Source organism: Myodes glareolus, chromosome 20 (assembly GCF_982192425.1).
Source record: "Myodes glareolus chromosome 20, mMyoGla1.1, whole genome shotgun sequence".
NCBI classification, from domain to species: domain Eukaryota; kingdom Metazoa; phylum Chordata; class Mammalia; order Rodentia; family Cricetidae; genus Myodes; species Myodes glareolus.
Window position 1 is genome coordinate 2,296,714 of NC_142045.1, and position 20,420 is coordinate 2,317,133.

General features: G+C 39.7%; 1 protein-coding gene across 1 annotated transcript in view; it reads left to right on the forward strand.

Moving 5' to 3' along the window:
- The first annotated feature begins 496 nt into the window (after positions 1–496).
- Positions 497–20,420, forward strand: part of LOC148118756 (contactin-associated protein like 5-1-like) — a 918,003-nt gene continuing 898,079 nt past the window's right edge. The window contains exon 1 of the mRNA XM_087899418.1: positions 497–988. Within this exon, the coding sequence (XP_087755544.1) occupies positions 907–988 (82 nt within the window). The 5' untranslated portion in view covers positions 497–906. The remainder of the gene's footprint in view (positions 989–20,420) is intronic.

Here is a 20,420-nt window from a genome sequence, read left to right on the forward strand (position 1 = left end):
ACACAATTCAAGCTTTCGTTGACTCTCCCCTGCCAAGTGAAGTAAAAGGCTTTAGGCATCAGGTTAGGCCATTGCCAAGCTCTCTCCATGGGAAAATCCCTCCTCCTAAGGCTTCGGTTTTCCAACTCCCTTAGGCATCGCTTCAGCAGCTTTGTTAGAAAACCTGAATTAAATGTCAGTATCTGGACCCTCATTTGGGACCCTCAAAGGGAAGGGGTAAGTAGTTAGGGTTTTAGGGATGCTGGAATGCATGGGTGGAAAGGAAAGAGAGAGAGAGAGAGAGAGAGAGAGAGAGAGAGAGAGAGAGAGAGAGAGAGAGAGAGAGAGAAATCTTTTCTCCTTTCCTCCCTAGCAGGTAGCCTAAGTGCACCGCAGCAGAAGTCGGCTGGGACGTGCAAGCGACCAAGGACCCGCCCAGGCCACTCTTACAGGCGAGCGCGGGGCGGGATCGGCCGGGGGCGGTGCCGCGCAGACGGCTCCTATAAGGAGCTGTCCGCCACCCTAGTGCTGAATCCAGCTCTAGACCCGGAACGAGGAGCTTTTGGTTATTGCGGGAGCTGAGTGCCAAGAGCCACCCTTGAGTTTGGATTTGAACCTTTAAGGAAGGCTATCCGGACTAAGAAGAGTCAGGCGAGGCAGGCGAGCACGGAAAGGGACAGCTGCAGGAACTGTAAACCTCGGTCTCAGCTCACAGCTCCGAGGAAGCCCTGCCACGGTTTCGCTGGAGCGTCTGAGGAGCAGGATGGAGTAAAGAAGAGAGTCTGTTCAAGGGGGGTGGGAGGGGTACGGTGGTGCGGAGGAGAAAAAACAGAGAGAGCGAGGAAGAGAGAAAGGAAAAGAGATAAAACCCAAGGTGCTGCCTGCGAATTTGGGATTAGATTGGAAGAGATCGTTCACTCGGGGGAAATGGATTCTGTACCAAGACTGACCAGCGTTTTGACTTTGGTACTCTCTGGCTTGTGGCATTTAGGATTAACAGCGACAAATTGTGAGTACTCAGAGCTGGAGGAGAGGTGAGGTGGGATATGGCACTACTAGGAATAAGGGTCCACCGTCCGATTGTATATGCTCTGGGAAAGAGCTGGGTGAAAACCCTAACCAGTGTGGTTCCACCATTCCAACCATCCCAAAAGTTAGCAGAGCTCTCATGAGCTTGCTCTGCTGAATTGCCGGCCCTTCGGAATCTTAAAGTTCCCTTAACTTGCTGCTAGCTTCATGGTTCTTCATGGTTCTTAATGCACGGGCCAGGAGCAAACCTCCAGGGGCAGAGATGATCCGGAGTCACCGAGCTTGGGAACAGCAGGGGACTGCAGCTCCCATGGATTTGCAATGTGCCCTTAACACCTCTTTGCTCTCCTCCACCCTGCGCACTGAGCTCTCTCCACTGCCTTAAGCAGAAGGTTTCAGTTGGGGTGTTTTGTAACCAATGGGCAACTGTGTAAGGGGATTGGGAGTTTGGGCCTAAAAATTGTAGCTCAAATGTAGTCACTCTAGGAGACCAATGGCTGTCCGGTCACAGGAGGGACAGCTTTAGTGCACATCTCACCACCATAGGTCTGCTGCCGATGAAGGAATAGTGAGCATGCACTGTGCTGGACATGTTTGAAGTTCACTCAATAGGCAGGCAGTCTTTACTACCAGAGATCTGCCACCTGCACCCTTTAGTTAAAGAATCCAGTTTGTCAAACTTGAATAAATCACTAAAGCTACAAGAGGCTCCAGCTCCATTGCTCAGCTGCTTCTCTAGGCAAAGGAAGGGAAGTTTTTCCATCTCTGGGAACTCCTAAATGAGAAAGGATGCAATTAAGCCATCTGTGTTGTTTGCAAGGATGGCTTACCACGGTCGATCAAGTTTCTGGATTGGTTCCCTCATCTTCTATTCCTGCACTTAATCTCAGAAATATTATCCAGTTTGGAACTGTTGTATTTAGCTTTTGTAATTTATATTATCAATATCAGTAAAAGGGGGGCAGGAAGACTGACTACTGAGAATCTCTCTGCCTATTCCTTAATCCCTAGAGAATATTGCCCCAGAATTTCCATCCCAGAGTGAAGACTAGTAGATAAATGTTCAAAGTAAAGCCGGAGTTTCTGTGATACAAAAATTGGAAAGCTCACAATCCATAGTTGTATCATTTTCTTAAAGGTTGTGTTGCAAAGGAGGGAAAACGAGGCTATCCTCTCTAACAAGGAGGGAGAAACTAATAAATTATTTCAGAGAACATATTAAAGTAGGCTACAGTCAAAAGATTGACTTTTCTAGTCTGACTTCCTCCCCTTCTTTTCTCTTGTTCTCCTTTCCTTCACCTCTTCTCCACTTCTCCTTGAATTATTCCCGTGGTGCCAGATAGAAAGACCCAAAAGCCTTAGAAAGTAAGCGTCAGACTGAGCTAGTTACTCTACCTCTGGAACACTAGAGGTCAGTGTTGTTCAAATGATGCCCACGTGTGGCTCTAAGCTGTGCTTTCCCCTAGCACAGACTGTTATCTGGAGAAGAGAATACTGTGAATATCCGAAGGGTAGGAATGAGGGATACTGATGAACTGGATAGAGCACACGGTACAAGTGCATGACTTTGTTCTTGTCAAATATTATTACTCTTCTTAAAAATTCATAAAAAAAATCTTGGAGTCATATATTCTGTAAATTTGCTTAACTTAATATGATCAACATATTTTAATAATGTGCATAAAATTAAATGGCATGTGTTTGAAACTTAGGTTTTTATAGTAAAGGCAATTGCAATGTCTGCTCTGAGCATTTCAAAAGAAAGTTGGTGATGATCTCCAGAATTTCACAAGTGACAGTTGTGTCTTTCATTTTCAAGCAACATAGCAATTGAGTGAGTGCTGGTTGCTTAATATTCTGGAGTCCGTTTTCTTAAGGAATGGCAATGACTGTTTGCTGTACTCAGAAAATTGTATCAATCCAGCAAGCAATAGGATTGCAGCAAGAACTGGTTCTGAATCAATACTTACTCGTGGTCTTTAGAGACTATATGGTAAACCCCTTATGGCATTCATGAATATTTCCAGTTTATCTAGGCTGCTGCTCACAATTTTTATTCTTCAAGTGTGGGTATTGGCTTTGCTAGGGATGTGCAGTCTGCGTCCATTCTTATGCATGCTTTGATAGGTTAGACATTTCCGTCTGAAGAGCTTCTTTTTAATTTGATTTGTGAAAAACTTTTAAAGATTATTCTTCCTGTATTTTAAGGAATTTTCCATGCCATCAGTAACAAGCAAACTTGAAAACAGATTTTTCCCCCAGGATCTTCCATGGTACATAATCATAGGTAATATGTTGTAGGTGTAGTGGGTCTCTTAAAAAAATGACTTTTAATTATATGTCCCCTTTTGTAATGACTAGCTGTTGTTGTTATTGTTCTGTAGTGTGTGAGGATCTAATGTGAGTATGTTTAATTTTCTCATACTCTGTTCTAAACATGGGCATTTATCTCCACAGGGATGAATGAACGCTTATCCAATTATCTATTCTATAAGTTTCTAATTAAACACAATGACAAGAGAATCAGGTTAGAAGGGGTCTAGCCATAATACAGATACTACAAATCCGTGATGAGAATGCAATTGCCTACCAGCAATAAGACCTCTGTAACTTCCCTCATTTCTGACTTTCAGGATATTAAACAGCAAGAGTGTTTCCTTTGGGTATATCCTGAGAGAACTGGTTAATTTCGAAAACTTTATATATATATATATAATTGAATATATATAACAGACCAATGTAAAATTTTAAAAACTGTTATATATTCAACTCCTTTGACACAAGAAGCTATGGTGTGACCTGAGAGTTGGATAAAATGAGACCAGAAGCCTCTACAAAGTTCTAGTTCTAGTGCTGTCTTAGCTCAGGTGTCAACTACTTAGTCAGTTATTGTCCTTTCCATTCTGCAAGTGAAAAGCAGTCAGCAATTGAGATACATGCTTACCCCAAACTTCACAGCAGCTAAATGTCTCACTAAGGCTATTCATCCAAGATGAGGCTAAATAAAATGTTATAATGACAGAGAATTAGAAGAGAAGGACTGCACATGACACACACACAGGACCACTATCAATTTAATTCCTAAAAAGAAACATGTTACACGATTGTTCATAACTTTAATTTGTCTGAAATAACTTAGAACAATCACTAAGTAGCTCCTTGAAATTTGTTGCTGCCCACTAAGAGTCCCAGAGACGTGTTATTGTGAAAAGAATTCATAACTCCCTGTTTTAGGTGCTGAATTTCACAAGACCTGTGAGTGTGTTGATCATGGTAGTAAGACATATCAGACTCTGAATTGCCTGAGGGCTGTTATCCAACCAAATCGAAGAGTAAGACGAGCAAAGATTGTGCTATTCTCCTGGGGCAGGTGAATGGCTGTGCAGGGCTTTCTTGACATCAATAGCTACCAGCAGCACAGTAGCCCCATACTGCTCAGTTGGTGGAGTCTGGAAGGTTCTCCATCAGCAAACAAGCTCATTTTGACCTTTACTGCTCAATATGAAATCCTTTTTCCTTCACATAAACACCAAATGTAAAGCAGATGAACACCTTTCAACTATAAAATATAAAATATAAATTAAGAACTAGAGGAGGGATTTCACAACAAAGGAAGAAACTTAGGAGATGATTAATGTCCATGAGAGCAACCATGCTTTCCCCTGCGTTAGCCTCCTAAGGAATGGCCAACCATCCTATTGTAGTTTTTAATTTTTTCTGCCCATCTGCACAACTGGCTTTAGTTTTCTCTGAGTGATTCACTTTACTTTTCTGTATCTATTCATCATAAAATGGTGGGCTATGATTCAGAGCAACTCTAAATCCTTTAGTTGGTGATTCATTGTCTTTCAGTTGATAATCAAGAATTCTGATGGAAGAAGACTTGCGTGTGATAATTTTTCCCAGCGAATAATAAAATTGAAATTGGGTTTAGTTACCTAATCAGGCAGAAGTCAACAGTTTTACTAACAATTTTAAGAAGCTGCATTGTTTTAATTTTGAAACAATATTGACATCATTAATTTCTAAAGGAAATTGTTTCATTCAGTAAAACTATCCGACCTTTACCTGGTGACATTGTAAAGGTTATTCACTCACTCCAATAAACTTGATTTGCTGAATAAAGACCTTGATTTAGTCACTAGGATAATGTTTACTTCTAATATGTTTTCATAATTAACTACTAATGCTACTCATTGGTCATTTTATTTGCATGTATTTGAGATCACTGCACTTTAAAACTGGGAGGCTACTCTAATCAGAATAAGAGTTTAATGTGATTGTAATTCCTACTAGTAGGCATGCAACATATGTCCCTGACTTACTGCACCCACTTTACAAGGCTGCTCAGCAAGCTAGACATTAAATGATCTAGTTCATATGAATGAATTTCAGGTGAGTAGACCATGTCCCCAAATATAACTAGTCTAAACAATGAGAAAAATTTGAATTCGGACCTTTAACCAATTTTAAACACAAACATGGTTGAAATAAAATATCCCAATGCACTTCACTAGATAGCTTGCGTAGCATCTGTAGGAATTTGGCAAGGGTTCTAGTCCATCAGCCGCATAACTCGAGCCTTGAAGAAGGACATGAGCTAGCAGTTTTCAACACCCCCAACTCCTGAGTCATACCTGAAAAAAGATGCCAAAAGCATTCAGATCAAGGCTGGAAGCATGACAGTAAATACTGCAATGTTCAAAGCAAAGCAACTTTATATCTAGGCTTGTACCCGGAGTTGAGGATTTATTTTTCTTTCATATTTTTAAGTTAAAATCTTCATAGAGGAAGAAGAAAACCTTGGGGAACAATTTAGAAGATCCTGGTGGGTACACACAAGCATGGGACAACTCCATGAAGGGCACTTTTGTTGTCATTCTGTCCCACAAGTCTGTCAATGTCAGTCCAGAGGTACGCTGAGGTAGTGCTTATGGAGCCCTGGTCATGTGCTGTATGGTGCCAGCCCTGATCTGGCTTCATGTAATGATCTCACTCTCACCTCCAGTTTCAATTCTAGGAAAATACAGAGCTCTACATTTTGAAAACAAACAAGATGTTTCATATTTTTACATTTATTTGTTTGGGCTGGTTATTAATTTGACCTTCAATACCACTTCCCCTTATTTTTTTTCCTCACTGTTTTCCAAAGACATACACCCATATGCACACACACACGCACACACACACACACATTTTGTAATGTGGAATGTGTTGGGAGTACATGCGGGAATTGTCAGGGGAGAATGGGGATGGTAAGGATCATGATAATCCATACGAGTATGAAATTGTCAAAGAATAAATGAAATGTTTGACTCTTTCAGTCTAGGAAATGTGCCCCTATTTATCTCATTTTTGTGGCACTTTCTGTAATTCTTGTTCTCTCAGTTAAGATGCGTTGCCCCTTTGTCAGGTTTTATTTGAATTCCTGTACCTAATGTCTAAAATACTGAGCAAACAGGTGGACGGGGGAATGATCTAATGGTTTTCTAGTGAGAGTTTTCAATCTCAAACTGAGAGGTTTTTTCCTACTCCCTATTGGCAGAGTCTTGCTTTTAAGATGTGTTTGTTTCGTATTGCTATTTTAATAACTATTATTTGTCAGTGTTGTGGAAATGCCAAGTAAAAGTGAGCTGTAAAAGGAGACAGAAGTAAGATTGCCTCATCGAGTGTGAAGTCTGCAGCATGGATGCCTGGCTACAGGCTTCTCTGTAGTCACTGGAGAGTAGGCCTAAAGTCATTTATCCCCTGGAAAAAAATCTCCCTAGCTAGTTGACCTTGCTACAACTTGAAGCTCATGTGATTAGCTTTCTTTATGCAATGCAATGAATGTTTTGCTATAATCTGAAAAAACACGCGACCCCATTGCCACCAGAAATTTTTCAATTGCCTTGGGTTTGAAATATGGGAAGCATTTGGATTCAACTCAATGGAGTTTAAGTTCTGAATTATGGAAAAGAATTTTGTTTCATGGCAAACCCATCTCTTTACTCTTATGAAATGACTTTGAGACACCTATGCCATCTTAACTATGATAAATAAGAAAGGGTTACGTGTCAAGAGCTGGTGTCTTGCTCATCTGCAGAACTCACAGAAGAACTTTGCTGCAAGTACTCTTTTTCTTTCTTACAGCTGAGTTTTCTATGTAGCTGCAGAAGTGAAGAGTAACTAGTGAGATCTAGGACACGATTCCCAGAAACAGTAAAAATCTCGACAGCCAGGGGAAAAGCCAAGTGTTTCAACATAACTAAGCTTGGGTGCAATGGAAGGCTTACAGAGCACATCTTTCTCTGTCTGTAGCTTCCAAATGTGCTCTTCAGGAGAGTGAAATTCAACCTAAGGCTTCAATAAACTCGGCAGACTGAAAGATCCGAGCCCCAAAAGCTGGGAACACTATGGATTGCTATAGGGATAGAGGAGAAAGTAAACTACTGGGTTAGTATGGAAAATGGATCTCTCAACATTTAAAAGATAAAGTTTCACTGAGAGTTTTTAATTTGTAAGATATAACTATTTTTATAAGAATGATTGTTTTGCTACCTGCATGTGTATCAACCACATGCCTGGTGCCTGCAGAGTTCAGAAGAGGGAAGTGGAAACCCTAGAACTGGAGTTGAAGAAATTGTGTGTCACCACGTAGGTGCTAGGAACTAAAAGTCAAATTGATACAGTGAGATTTTAATTTCCCCCATTTAAAATTTTATTTACACGTGGTCATGCACATGTATATTTGTGCATTTAGATACTATAGACCAGACTGTGTGTTATCCTCTAGAAAGATACATATCTTCCTTGAGACAGGGTCTCTCATGGACTTGGAGGATGTCAACTAGTCTAGACAGTGTTAGGCTGCTCCTAGGCATCCTCTGGTGCTGGAATTATATGCATGTATCTTCACATGCAGATATGCTATTTTAACATGGTGTGTGTGTGTGTGTGTGTGTGTGTACGCGCGTGTGCGTGCGTGTGTGTGTGTGTGTGGTGTATGCCTGGTGACTGTGTGCACATAAAATCTGTGAATGTCACAGTGTATGTGTAAATCGTAACCAAATTTGTGGAGTTGATTCTTTCCTTTCACCTCTATATGAAATTCTGTTCACCATAATTTAGTGGCATGTACTTTTATGGTCTAAGCCATCTCATGGACCACATATGGACCACATATGGATTTTCTGTGAATTATAAGGTTCAAATTTGGTTTTAAAGCTTTCAAAGTAAGAACTTTAACACGTAAATTTTCTCTCTAGGACCTGGCCCTCTTTTAAGGATTAATGATTTGTAGAATGAAATAGAAAGAAAAACGTTGGTAAGCAAATTATCTGAGATGATTAGAACAGCTCAGGTGATAGCTAGTAAGACTACAGGAATGATATTTGAAAGTTAAGCTCACACAGACCTGCAAAGAGAGTAATGACCAAGAATATTCAAAGCACAGGGATGTATGAACTACTAAACACATAAAAGCACAGATTTGAAGCCAAAATGTACTTTGTAGATGCTTCTTTTGTTTTTGACAAATGAAAGCAGTAGATTTTCTAAATGTGTTCATTGCTCTGAAATGAAGTTGCTTTCTGTGAATACAGAGTGGCCATAATCTGAATGAAGCATATTTCATATATATATATATAAGACCGTTTAGCACACACTATCTGTATCCATCACACTGATGCAATCTTCGAATCTATAAATTATATTAGTCTATATCAGCAAAATGAGAACTAGTCACTAAGGAACGTATAATTAAACCTCAACATCATGGATTCTGTCCCTCATCAACTGGGGGTTGATGAAGCATCCTAACCCACTTTAGAGTCTGTCTGTGGAAGGAGAATTTCTAGAGTTGAATGCTTCAGGTTGATGTGCTATCATTAGTAACTGATCTTCAGGAATAAATCCCAATGTCTCTAGATTATCTACTTGCCTTTGTACATGTTCAGGTCAGGGGGGCTGGATCAACAGAATTGATTGTGCTTTTCTGGATAACACCAGCAACGGTGAAGACAGAAAGAAAGTGAGAGAAAACACCAACACATTTGTAGGCATATCATTTGTAACAGTTTGCCTTTGAAGCAGAAACATCTCTCTGAAATGCTCTAACTGTTTAGCAGAATTCATAAGAGAACTCAGTGACTAAGGTGTTTATTGTGAAAGAGTGAGGCTCGCAGTTGAGCCCAGTACTCAGGAAGAGCCAGCTGTGGTATTAAACCTCTTTTACCACAGTGTTCCTAAGGCATCTAAGCTTTGTGCACACACTAAGATTTGTATAATATTCTTTCCTATACACGAACACACATGTGATGCAAAAATCACATTCCTTTTCTCAAACATCACATACTTCATATGCATATATACAAATCACACAAATATCTCCTAAGTACACAAATACCACTTACAGATACATACATCATACGCACATCCAAAAATATCAGTCTGCAGAATGAGCAGTATATAATATGTACTCTTAGGCTGCTCTGGCTGAATAAATGTTTCCTTTTCTACTTCCTTCCAAGCGTCACTTGCCTTTCCTTGGTCTCCAGCCCTTCTCTTTCTGTGAAGTCATGTAGTTTGTGCATTACTGGTGTCTTTCCCTGAGCTCTTTGCTGTGGAGAGTGTGTACAGTGTAGGAGGAAACTTAAGTGGATCCCAGCACTGCTTTGTTACACTGTGTGGGCACAATTACAGGATGTGATGCTTCCGTGTGAGGCCAGCTGAAGCACAGGCTTGACACAGATCACCCACCTACAGGACTCTTGGGGATGCCCACCTAATCCCATCATACCCAACCATCTGTCTCTAAATCCTTCCTCTACCAATTCCACTAATTCCCCAAATCTGTAATTTTGGGGAACAACTTCCAGCTCCTAGAAATTAACTGAAGAGCGTCTGGTAGGAGAGACACTGTAGTATGCTGTCTGCACAGATCTCCTGATGGCTGGGAAGACAGACTGTCCACATAGCAATACTAAGTATAAGGAAGATGAGAAGGAAGGGTTCTGGGCTGAGGAAAGGGACTTTAGGCCCTTTCAGGGCATCAGAACTAAGCCTGTCCTCTGCCAAAGTTTGGGCTTTCTCGTCTAGTTGCACTGCATCTGGTCCTTTCACAGTCCTCTCTTTCTCTTCCCATTTCCCCCACTCCTTTCCTTGCTCCATTCTTCATACGCTCTCCTTCTGCTCTTCCTTCCCTCCTCTGCCAGCTTCATTTACCTTTTACTGAGTGACAGATTTACACACTGTGGTGGATGCTAATGCTTTTATAGGTTTCTCATTCAAATGCCACATCTAGAGGAACAGGGTCTCAGGACAGCAGTCAGTGACCAGTGAAAATTCCTAGAAATTTTATCTTAAACACTCAGGTAAGTTTGCATTTATTGCTAAATTATTTCCTTATTATGATATTTTTTCCTCAAATATTTAATTAAATAGATGAGCTAAATGTATTTCTTCACCCATAGCAGAGAACTCCAAGCACCATGGCAAAGCTTGACATTTTGCCTCTCTCTGTGTGTCTGTGCCTCCCAGGATTCCCGTGTCGGAGAAGTCAATGTCTGTCCCTTCATCTCAGAGCAACAGTTTGCTTCATTTCATTATCCATGATCTGTAAGCTGTTACTGATCTGTAAGCTGCACATGACAGTCAATCAATGTTAGGAACTAGAAAAATTTAATCCTCCGGAGCGGGGAGACCCACCAGCTTGTGTAGCGAACAGAAATGGAGCTTTAAGGACGTGCTATCTTCTACAGTCACCTGGGAGAGCAGATTAATTCTGTCCTCTCTGCCTGCTTTCCTCATGCTGAGCCGTGTGTGCAGGCTGGACTGGGGTCCACAAGGATAAGCTCGCTCTGACAACCAGAAATTAAGAGAAATCAGTCCCTCTCATTTTACAGTCATTAAAAATACCTAGGCACAATGAGAAATGCTATGGCTGCAGACTGGAGTGATGGATCACCAGAGAGTAGAGACAACAGGAGCCAATGTGTTCATCTTTGTGAGGGTTCCAGGCATTCACTCCACCCCAACTGTGGCAATTGCTGGGGTTCACTCTGTCCCTTACTAGAGTCATGTGGAAAGGGAATTTTGTTCACATCACTGTCAATGTCCTAGGTTAGACGGGTAGGGAACTGAACCAAGATCATAGCATACCCAGGGATCAGAGTGGGATTTCCGTTCACTTTCCATGATTTCAAATCTCAGATATATTATTTTCTCAGTTTACTGTTCTGCTGGGACTAACACCCAAATAGAGCTGTTATTAAAACTTGAGGGGTTGTTCATCCTCTCAGAGCTAGCTCTCTCTCACCACTGTAGGGAAATGGCTATGGTGTCCAGACCCATAGATTCTGGCCCACTGTTATGTGAGGTAACTTATGCTAAGTTTGAAAAAATCCCTCCCCCACATCTAAAGGACACCACCCTTATATAGGACTACCAACTCATAAAAGTTGTTGGAGCTGCTGATTAAAACTTCCTACCACCTTTTCATGGCCAGGACCAAACTGTCAAAATAGCACAATAACTTGCACTGTCAGCGCCTACTGTCCAAGCGTGATGGTTTTAATTCTGATTGTTAACATGCTGGGATTTATAATCACCATGGAAATGACTTCCCAGTCATGCCTATGAAGGATTATCTAGACTATGTTAATTAAGATGGGAAAACCCATCCCAAATATGTGTGACATCATCTCATGGTCTGGGTTCCAAGACACTGTATTTTTTTTTTCTGAATATGGAGGTCATGTCCCTGTCTGCTTCACCATCACCATGTCTTCTTCATCATAATAGACTGTGCCATGAAACCATAAGCCCAAACAAATTTGTGCTTCCTCAAATACCTTTTATAAAAATTACAAGATATACATTACAGGTATAAATTGCAGCCACAAGAAAATAAACTAAGAGAAGGTATCTCATGTATTTTGTGCTCATTGGAAACCCTTCTAGCTAACTGAAGAGTCTCCAGTGCTGTAGAATGTGGAAGGAAGGAGATGGTTGTGTTCCTGCCCGGATCCCAGCTAGCTTACCCCCGAAATAATTACACGGAAACTGTATTCATTTAAACACTGCTTGACCCATTATCTGTAGCCTCTTATTGGCTAACTCTTACATATTGATCTAACCCATTTCTAATAATCTGTGTAGCACCACAAGGTGGTGGCTTACCAGGAGGATTCTAACCTGCATCTGTCTCGGAGAGGAGAGTCATGGTGACTGCCTGCCTCTACTTTCTTTCTCCCATAATTCTGTTCTGTCTACTCCACCCACCTAAGGGCTGGCCTATCAAAAAGGCCAAGGCAGTATCTTTATTAACCAATGAAAGTAACATGACCCTTCTCCATCAGAAGGACACAACTGGTCTTGGAACTCCAAGGGTGAGCATACAGGTTCTGCCTTTTATCGAAATCCTTCACTCTTAAACACGCAACACTGTTCACAATGCCCATGCCACGGAGTAAGTCAAGTGTTTATCTGCCAATGAATAATGATTATATGGGAGGGTAAGAATCACAAACCTCTATCCAATGTCTTCTTTATCCTTGGCCAGCTGCAGTGAAAAACCCTGCCTGTTGGTCACAGGACATTCATTTGAGAATGATGAATGGCCCTTATAGTGGCTTGCTCTCCTCATCAGCTACGTTGTTAGACCAATAAATTCTTTGTTTTAATTTCAAGGTCTCATGAGCTTATCCTTTCAACCCTGGGAACAACTTCGCTTCCTGCATTTTAGTTTTCAATTTCTGCTTTGGCTCCTTGGACATGCTTCTTCAGACTTAGGGAATCTAAAAAGACATTGCTCAAAGTTTTCTCCTTGAAGACACATCTCTATTCTTGCATAAATTATTTTGGACAGGAAAGGTCATTGATTATCCTGACTGTTAGCCACAAAGCCATAAGTAAATATTTTCTTTTAAAGCATTGCATGGTAAAGGGTAATTAAATAAATACTGAAACTTATTTTGAAAGGAGAATCTTTATGCCTTCCAAATAAAATTTTATATAGAATAAATTACAAAGTGCTACTTTGGATAAAATGGGCGAGACTGCCCAGAATTCCACGCTTCAGCATATCCTTTCTCTACTGATTTTTCAGGGATCTGTTGTGAAGTTTTCCACCATTTAACAAAATTTCTCCCTAGTCTTTATTGCTTTCTCTCTGTGCTTGTGTATGTATGTGAGTGTAAGCTCATGGAGGGCAGAAGACAACCTTGGTATCAGACCTCATCCTCGCCTTTCACCTTGTATGAGACAAGTTACATACGAGGCTGGCTGACCCATGTGCTTACAGGGATTCTACTGTCCCTATATGCTGTCTCTCTATAAGCACTCTGTAATTAAACATGTTCTATGATAGCTGGTTTTCCATGGTTTCTGGGAATTCCAAACAGGTTAGCAAACTCTATCGACTTGTGCTTGCCCCTCTATGCAATTTCCCTAATACTATCTAATTCTCGGTTACAAGAACTTAAGTTCATAATTATATACAAAAATAATAATATATTAAAAGTTTTAGAGAAAGAATATAGAAGTGTCATTATTCAGATAGCCATTTGCTGACTCACCAGTGTGGGGCAGGGGTACTGAGTGTCTGGTAAGGCTATTAATATGATCTCTGTCCAAAGTCATATTAACTAAGTAGGTATCATTTTCTGGTGTTATTGACACATAATAATTATACATATTTATGTGGTAAAGTATAATGTTTTAATTCACTGTATTCATTGTATTATGATCATATCAGTGTATTCAGCATGTCGCCTCAAGCACTTACCATTTATTTTCAGTTGACTAACAGCAGCACATTTGGGCATGTTTAACTATATAGTAGGATTCTCTAGCTAGTGATAGGTTACTGTATATTTCTGATAACTAGGAGAGAATCGCCTATTTTTATTTTTAACCCATTGGAAAACTGGTTTTCTCTTTATGTAAGTGTCATCTTATTGGCATTTACTGATCTGAAAAGACAGCAACTGCTAAAAAAAAATTGCCTTCTCACCTTGTTCTCCTTAGCCTGCAGTCAAGAGCTATTTTTATGCTAAGGAATTATCTTGTAAAGGCCCTTGAATTATCCACCTACATCCCAGGCATCCCCTTGTGACCTCCTCAAAGGAAGAGATCTCATGTTAGCTATGATTAAATTGTCTGTGTATAGCACAGTGAAATAACTACTTGATAAAACTGAAGCACAGACAAATTGCATGAAACTCCTGCCAAGGCAGCAAACTCTCATCCAGGACATGTGGGGCAACCCCATTGTCTCACACCGATTTGCATTGTGGTTATAAATGAACCTTGGACCATTAATAGTGAGAACGATGTCCTAGTACTGCCTTCTGCTGACCAATGTGAGTAGAAGAGACAAACACAAGTTAAATGCAATGGCTGTACATCTGGATTTGTCTTTGGTGATTGATTCAAATCCTAGTGTTTTCTATGAGAAAGATCTGTGCATTTAGATACTGATGGGCCTCACTTTGTCCTTTAGGAAACTTCAAATGCCTTATGTTATATTTTAATGGAATCTAATATTATTTTGTATAATAATTTAATATAGTATATAATATTTTATAAGTTCTTTCAAAAGAATTAGCATTATAGATCTATTTTGTGAAGGGGTGCTATATGTGTATAGCATATGTACTTTTTCATGTGTGTGTGTGTACAACTGTACAGGGTTATGTATTCATGTGTATACAACTACATGTAGAGGATAGACATGGACATTAGGTCTCCTCTTCAACATCTCTCTATTTTTAGACAGGTTTTACAAACAAACTTTGAGTTCATTGATTTAACTAGGCTGGATGTTCAATGACCTCCAAAGATCTACCTACCTCCATATTCCAAGTGTTAGGGTCACTAGGTTAATGTCAGGATTCAAACTCAAGTCCTCATGTCTGCATGGCAATCACTTTACATGCTAAGCCATCTCCCCAGCTTACCCACCATATGTTTGATGGATTGTTAGCTCTCTATTATGATTGACATATCTAGCAGAGTTACACGTGGAGGGTGTTCTTCACATAAACCACTTGCTCTGGTGACTGTCAGGATTTATTATCCCCAAAGTCAATACTGACTTTGGTGTCACCTTTGTGAATATTTATGTTTCCAGATAATGAATGGAAATGGGCATTTGAATGAAAAATAATATCCATTTATTTTCTGAAATCAAATGTTTTGCAAAGAGGATAGAAGGTATGGAGTCACATCCCGCTGCAGCGGCTCTGTTTCAGGATTGCTTTGCAGAAGTCTGCCTTGCATTCTGATTTGCTGGAGTTATTTCTATAAATTCTTTAAGGGTGTACTGTTTTCAAACTAATAGACTGAATGTGAGTTTGAAAGTACTCAGCTTGGCATTTTATCACAAGAGCAGGAGGTGGGAATGTTTAAATACATGGATAGCAGATACAGCATGGGGCAATGAATACTTTGGCCCTGGGATTCATTTAGGCTAAATATTGTTTCCAGAAAACCACAGGACCACACCAACAATGATAAAGTGACTACCGCTGCCTAACATTTCCCATAGATTATGATACAGATTTGTTTTCTCACAGTCCCTGATAACATGCATCATGGCAATATGGGTATGACTCTTTCTCTCTCTCTCTCTCTCTCTCTCTCTCTCTCTCTCTCTCTCTCTCTCTCTCTGTGTGTGTGTGTGTGTGTGTGTGTGTGTGTGTGAATAGTGTTTATGTCTTTGCTTTGAGAAGTTAATATTTGTGGGCTCAGCAGTAAAGGCACTTTCTGCCAATCTTGGAACCTGAGTTCCATCTTGAAGCCCATGTTGAGAAAGGAGGAAATTTCTGAAAGTTGTACTCTGACCTCCACACATATGCAGTGACATGTGGACACACACACACACACACACACACACACACACACACACACATGCAATAACCATTTTTTTTAAAGTGCTTGTATCATTTGCTTTCCCTGCTGCGGTGACCCAATGCACATGAGCAGCAAGTTGAGGAAAGAAACACTTTCTTCCAGTATCAGCTCATCACACTATCACAAGATGTGACCAAAGTCACATCCATGACTTTGGTGCTGCAAGAATGTGTTTGGGAACTTCCACCTCCTGCCACTCTGGTAAGACAAGAAATAGACAACAGACAGGAAGAATAAACAGGCAGGAAGAATGAACACACAGGAGGAATAAATAAACCTCAAAACCACTTCAGCTAGAATCTATCTTACGAAGCCTTTACAACCTTCCCAAACCACGACCAATCACTTCTGGGAAGAATGTGTTCAAATGCATATACCTTTTTGGGATATCACATTTATTTATTTAATGCATTTCATGCGTGAGTAAGAGAGCATGTAGGCATACTGTGTACATACGGAGGTCATAAAACAACATTTTGGAAGTTGATTCCTTCTACCTTGTTTGTGAGGGAGGGGCTTGATAGTGTTTTTGCCATTGCGCTGCATATTTCATGTTACCAGTCCATGAGGCTCTGACTGACTCTCCTGTCTCCACCCCACCATCTCTAAGGACACTAGGATTACAGATGTGTTCCAAAAAATTTGCCTTTCTATATGATTTACAAATTCAGAACTCAGGTCATCAGGATTGAGTAGCAGGTGTTTTTCTCTGGCCTGGCATTTGATATTAAAGCCATAACATTATTACATCTCTCTTTGTAGACATCTTTCAATATATCAGACCCATTTTAATTATTTCAAAAATTTGAGTCTATGATATAGATGCTTCCTAGTATTTTTGACATCATCTTTGTATGAATTCTAGGTGCAGAATTGAAATATATTACCTGAGTGAAGTTCTATCACAAAAAGTACTGATTAAGTAAAATAACAGAATAGATGCAGCGAATAGTCATATGTTCAAGAAATTTACCTTATCTTTTATAAACAGATATTTACACACATTCCATTTTTGTTTGTTCATTAACAGCAAAGTTTCTCTCATCTTAGCAAATCTTTTTGCAGCTGTTGATGGTTTGATAAAAGACCTGGGCTTAGGAAATAGCATCGTTATTAAGTATAGACTGACTTCATAGGCAGGGGAGTAAGTACTGTGAAAATCTATTAGTATAGTTAATCCAAGAAGCATCTGAGTATTTGAAATAAAATCAATTCAAGAGGAGAATGTATAACTTTATTGATGTTTTCACCCTTGTTGAAACATTGCTTGGAGGTAAGGAGTTCTATGTTTTCCACATAAATATCAATTTTATTGGTAAATTCAATTTGACTTATTGGACTCCTATTGTTAAGGGTTTGTGACTTCATGGAGAAATGAGTTAATTTCGTGCATGAACTAATGAAAATATCACAGATGTAATGACCAGTGAAAGTCTAGTTTAGCATACCATCCAATTCACATACCAGATTACAAAACGGCACCTCTGCATTATGGTAAGTGGGTGGTTTCACTCCTATAGGAAGCCAAAGCCTTTAAGAGGTTACCTCTCATACCTGTATGGTCCCATGTCACGTACAGCAGAAACTGAAACACTGTTAATTTTGTGTTCCTCTTTTCATAGAAACACCCTCAGTAGGGATAGAGTTATCATTTTTAATTAAAAATGACTTTCCTCTAGAAAGTGCATGGCAATGTTTAGGAACATTTATTGAGTTAATTTGCGTCTTTAGTTTTTACACACTGTGTTTGTAAGCTGAGCGTGTCCCCTCCCATGCTCTCTCACTCTCCTTCTCCCTCTTTGCCCCTGCCATCAAACCCCCTTATCTCCCTGGACAACTTTACTTTTGTTTAATGACATTTATGTTTTAGAATATTCTTTTAAGATTTTTTCATTCTTTTTATGCTGTGGAACATTTTTTGATGATGCAAAGATGTGCTACTTTCTTTTATGTTGCATTTGTTTAGCAGTGTGAAGCTATGTTATTTATAGTCTGTCTAAAACACCTGATTGGTAAAATAAAGAGCTGAATGACCAACAGCAAGGCAGGAGAGAGAAACAGGAATGTCAGGCAGAGAGAGTAAATAGGAGGAGAAATCTGGGAAGAAAGGAAAGAGGAATAAGAAAGAGGAGGAGAGGAAGACTCCAGGGACCAGCCACCCGGCTATGCAGCAAGCCATGGAGAAAGAAATTTAAAAAAATTATATAGAAGAGAAAGATAGAAGCTCAGAGGCAAAAGGTAGATGAGATAAGTTAAGTTAAGAAAAGCTGGCTAGAAACAAATCAACTTAACTCCTGGCTTTAATAAGAAATAATCAGACTCGGTAATTTATTTGGGAACTGCTTAGTGGGCCCCTCAAAGAGCAGAAAGAGTAAAGAGTAAAAAAAAAAAGGCAACAAACCAACAATATATTTATTCATATATGACTTTATGTATTGGGAACTACAAATGAGAAATGCCTGCTTTTCTGAGACTGACTTAATTCATTTAATGTGGTTGTCTCCAGTTATATCATTTATTCTTGCAAATGACAAAATTTTCTTCGTCTTTATGATTCAGAAAAATCTACCATTCCAGCATAGCACATTTTCCCACTTCCTTTACTTTTAGATAATGAGATTGGTTACATAATTTATCTATTTTGAATAGTGCTACAATCAATATTTTATATGAATATCCTTGTAATAGGTTGACTTGTGAATAATCAGTTATTATATAACTTACAGAAACACAAACAACCCAATCAATAAATGGGCAAATGAAATGAACAGACACTTCTCAAACAGTGACTGAAGTTATGGAAATAAAATGGTCAGCTTCATCAGCCATCAAAGAAATGCAAATCAAAATTGCATTGAGATTTTGTCTCACTCTAGTCTGAATGGCCGTCATCAGAAACATAAAGAGAAAATGTGAATAGAAGGAAGCTGTATACCATGCTAATAGGAAATGTAAACTCCTCAAGCTGCTACAGAAGACAGCATGGAGACTTCTCAAGAAACTAAAAATCTATCTTTGGTTGTCACGTGGGGTACTTGTGGCTTGTAGCTACTGAGTGTCTAGCTCAGGGAAATAGGGAAAATAAGATATCCTAAAATCAAGAGGACACCCCTGTATGTGGTTATGTCACACTAAAGTCAACCTAAGCAATGGTTGAAAAACTAGCTCACATCTTTTTTTTTTTAATAATCTATGTTAGGTGAAAATCAAGGGATGTTTGCCTCCAACATCTACCCCATGCAAAAAGTCTTAAGAGCGAAAAGTGAAGGAAAAAAATTATATTCTAATTCTTCAACTTATTGACGGCAACACCATTATCATCAATCCAGTGAATGTGGTAGCAATGATATTGGTCACCTATCTGTGATTTTGAGTAAATAAATTACATGAAGGGTAGTTTTTTGAGAGCTCTAAAGATTTTTTTCTGTAATGCTAGGTGTTGGAGTTATTGTTTGGAGGAGTGATGGACTTCTTATTCTCTCTTCTCCGGCTCTGGATAGAAAGGAGGCCTCATAGATGATGTGACCTCTCTGTGATGGGGATTCAGGGTTTAACTATGGTCAGAACTGTGATGGCCACTGTTAAACTATTTTCAGGTTTTCTGGCTCTCTGTGACTCAGCCTTCAACATCTTCCTGAAACTCCCTGGGCAGGGTGCTTTTGGCAGGAGTCCACTCACTGCCACATGAGAACTGAAGTACACCATAAGAAAAGCATCTCCTGCCATCTGTTTATAGAATCCTCTAGCACAAGTGGGGAAATTCAGCTGAGAAAATCCTGGGATAAAGGCTAAAGGTGGCAAGATTTTAAGGTGGCAAAGCTATTTGTCTCAGGAAAGGCCATGTACCTGTTCCATTCAGGTGACATTTCCTACCTCATTTAGCAGCTCAAAGATCAGACAGATAAGGACCGTGCCATTGATTGCTTATCTACTCACCTTCAGTCTTCAATTTTAAAATAAATTAAATCTTAAGCACAGTCTTTAATTCATCTTTTAAATGGGAACAGAAAAGTGGTCTTTCCTCTACCAGATGTCTGCATTTGAACAAAAGGAAGGTTCAAATATCAGAGACCACAGGGTTGCACAAGGGTCTTTGATGTTAGACAGCAAAGCAGACACCTGCATCACCTATGTACGTTTTCACTTTCTCACACAGTATGGCAGATGCTTCGCCACTATGCTTTAGCCAACTCCTGAGTGTAGAGATATGACCTCAGAGACCATTTCTGTTACAGTATCTCCCATTAATAACGCAGCCTTTTCTCTAGAGTACCCAAGAATACATCTAGGACCACCAGCTCCCTCTCCTGACCCTCAACAGAAGTACCTGCCTGTTCATTATGAATCTTCTACAAATGCTTATGAATAAATAACTAGCAACCATGCCTGTCTCAACCTCGTTTTTTGATTGTCTTTGTTTTCCCATCTCTTCCCCCCTTATAATTCCCATGCCCATGTTCTCTCCTTTTATTTTTAATCCATTTTGTCAAAGTTACAGATATGGAATGTGATGTACA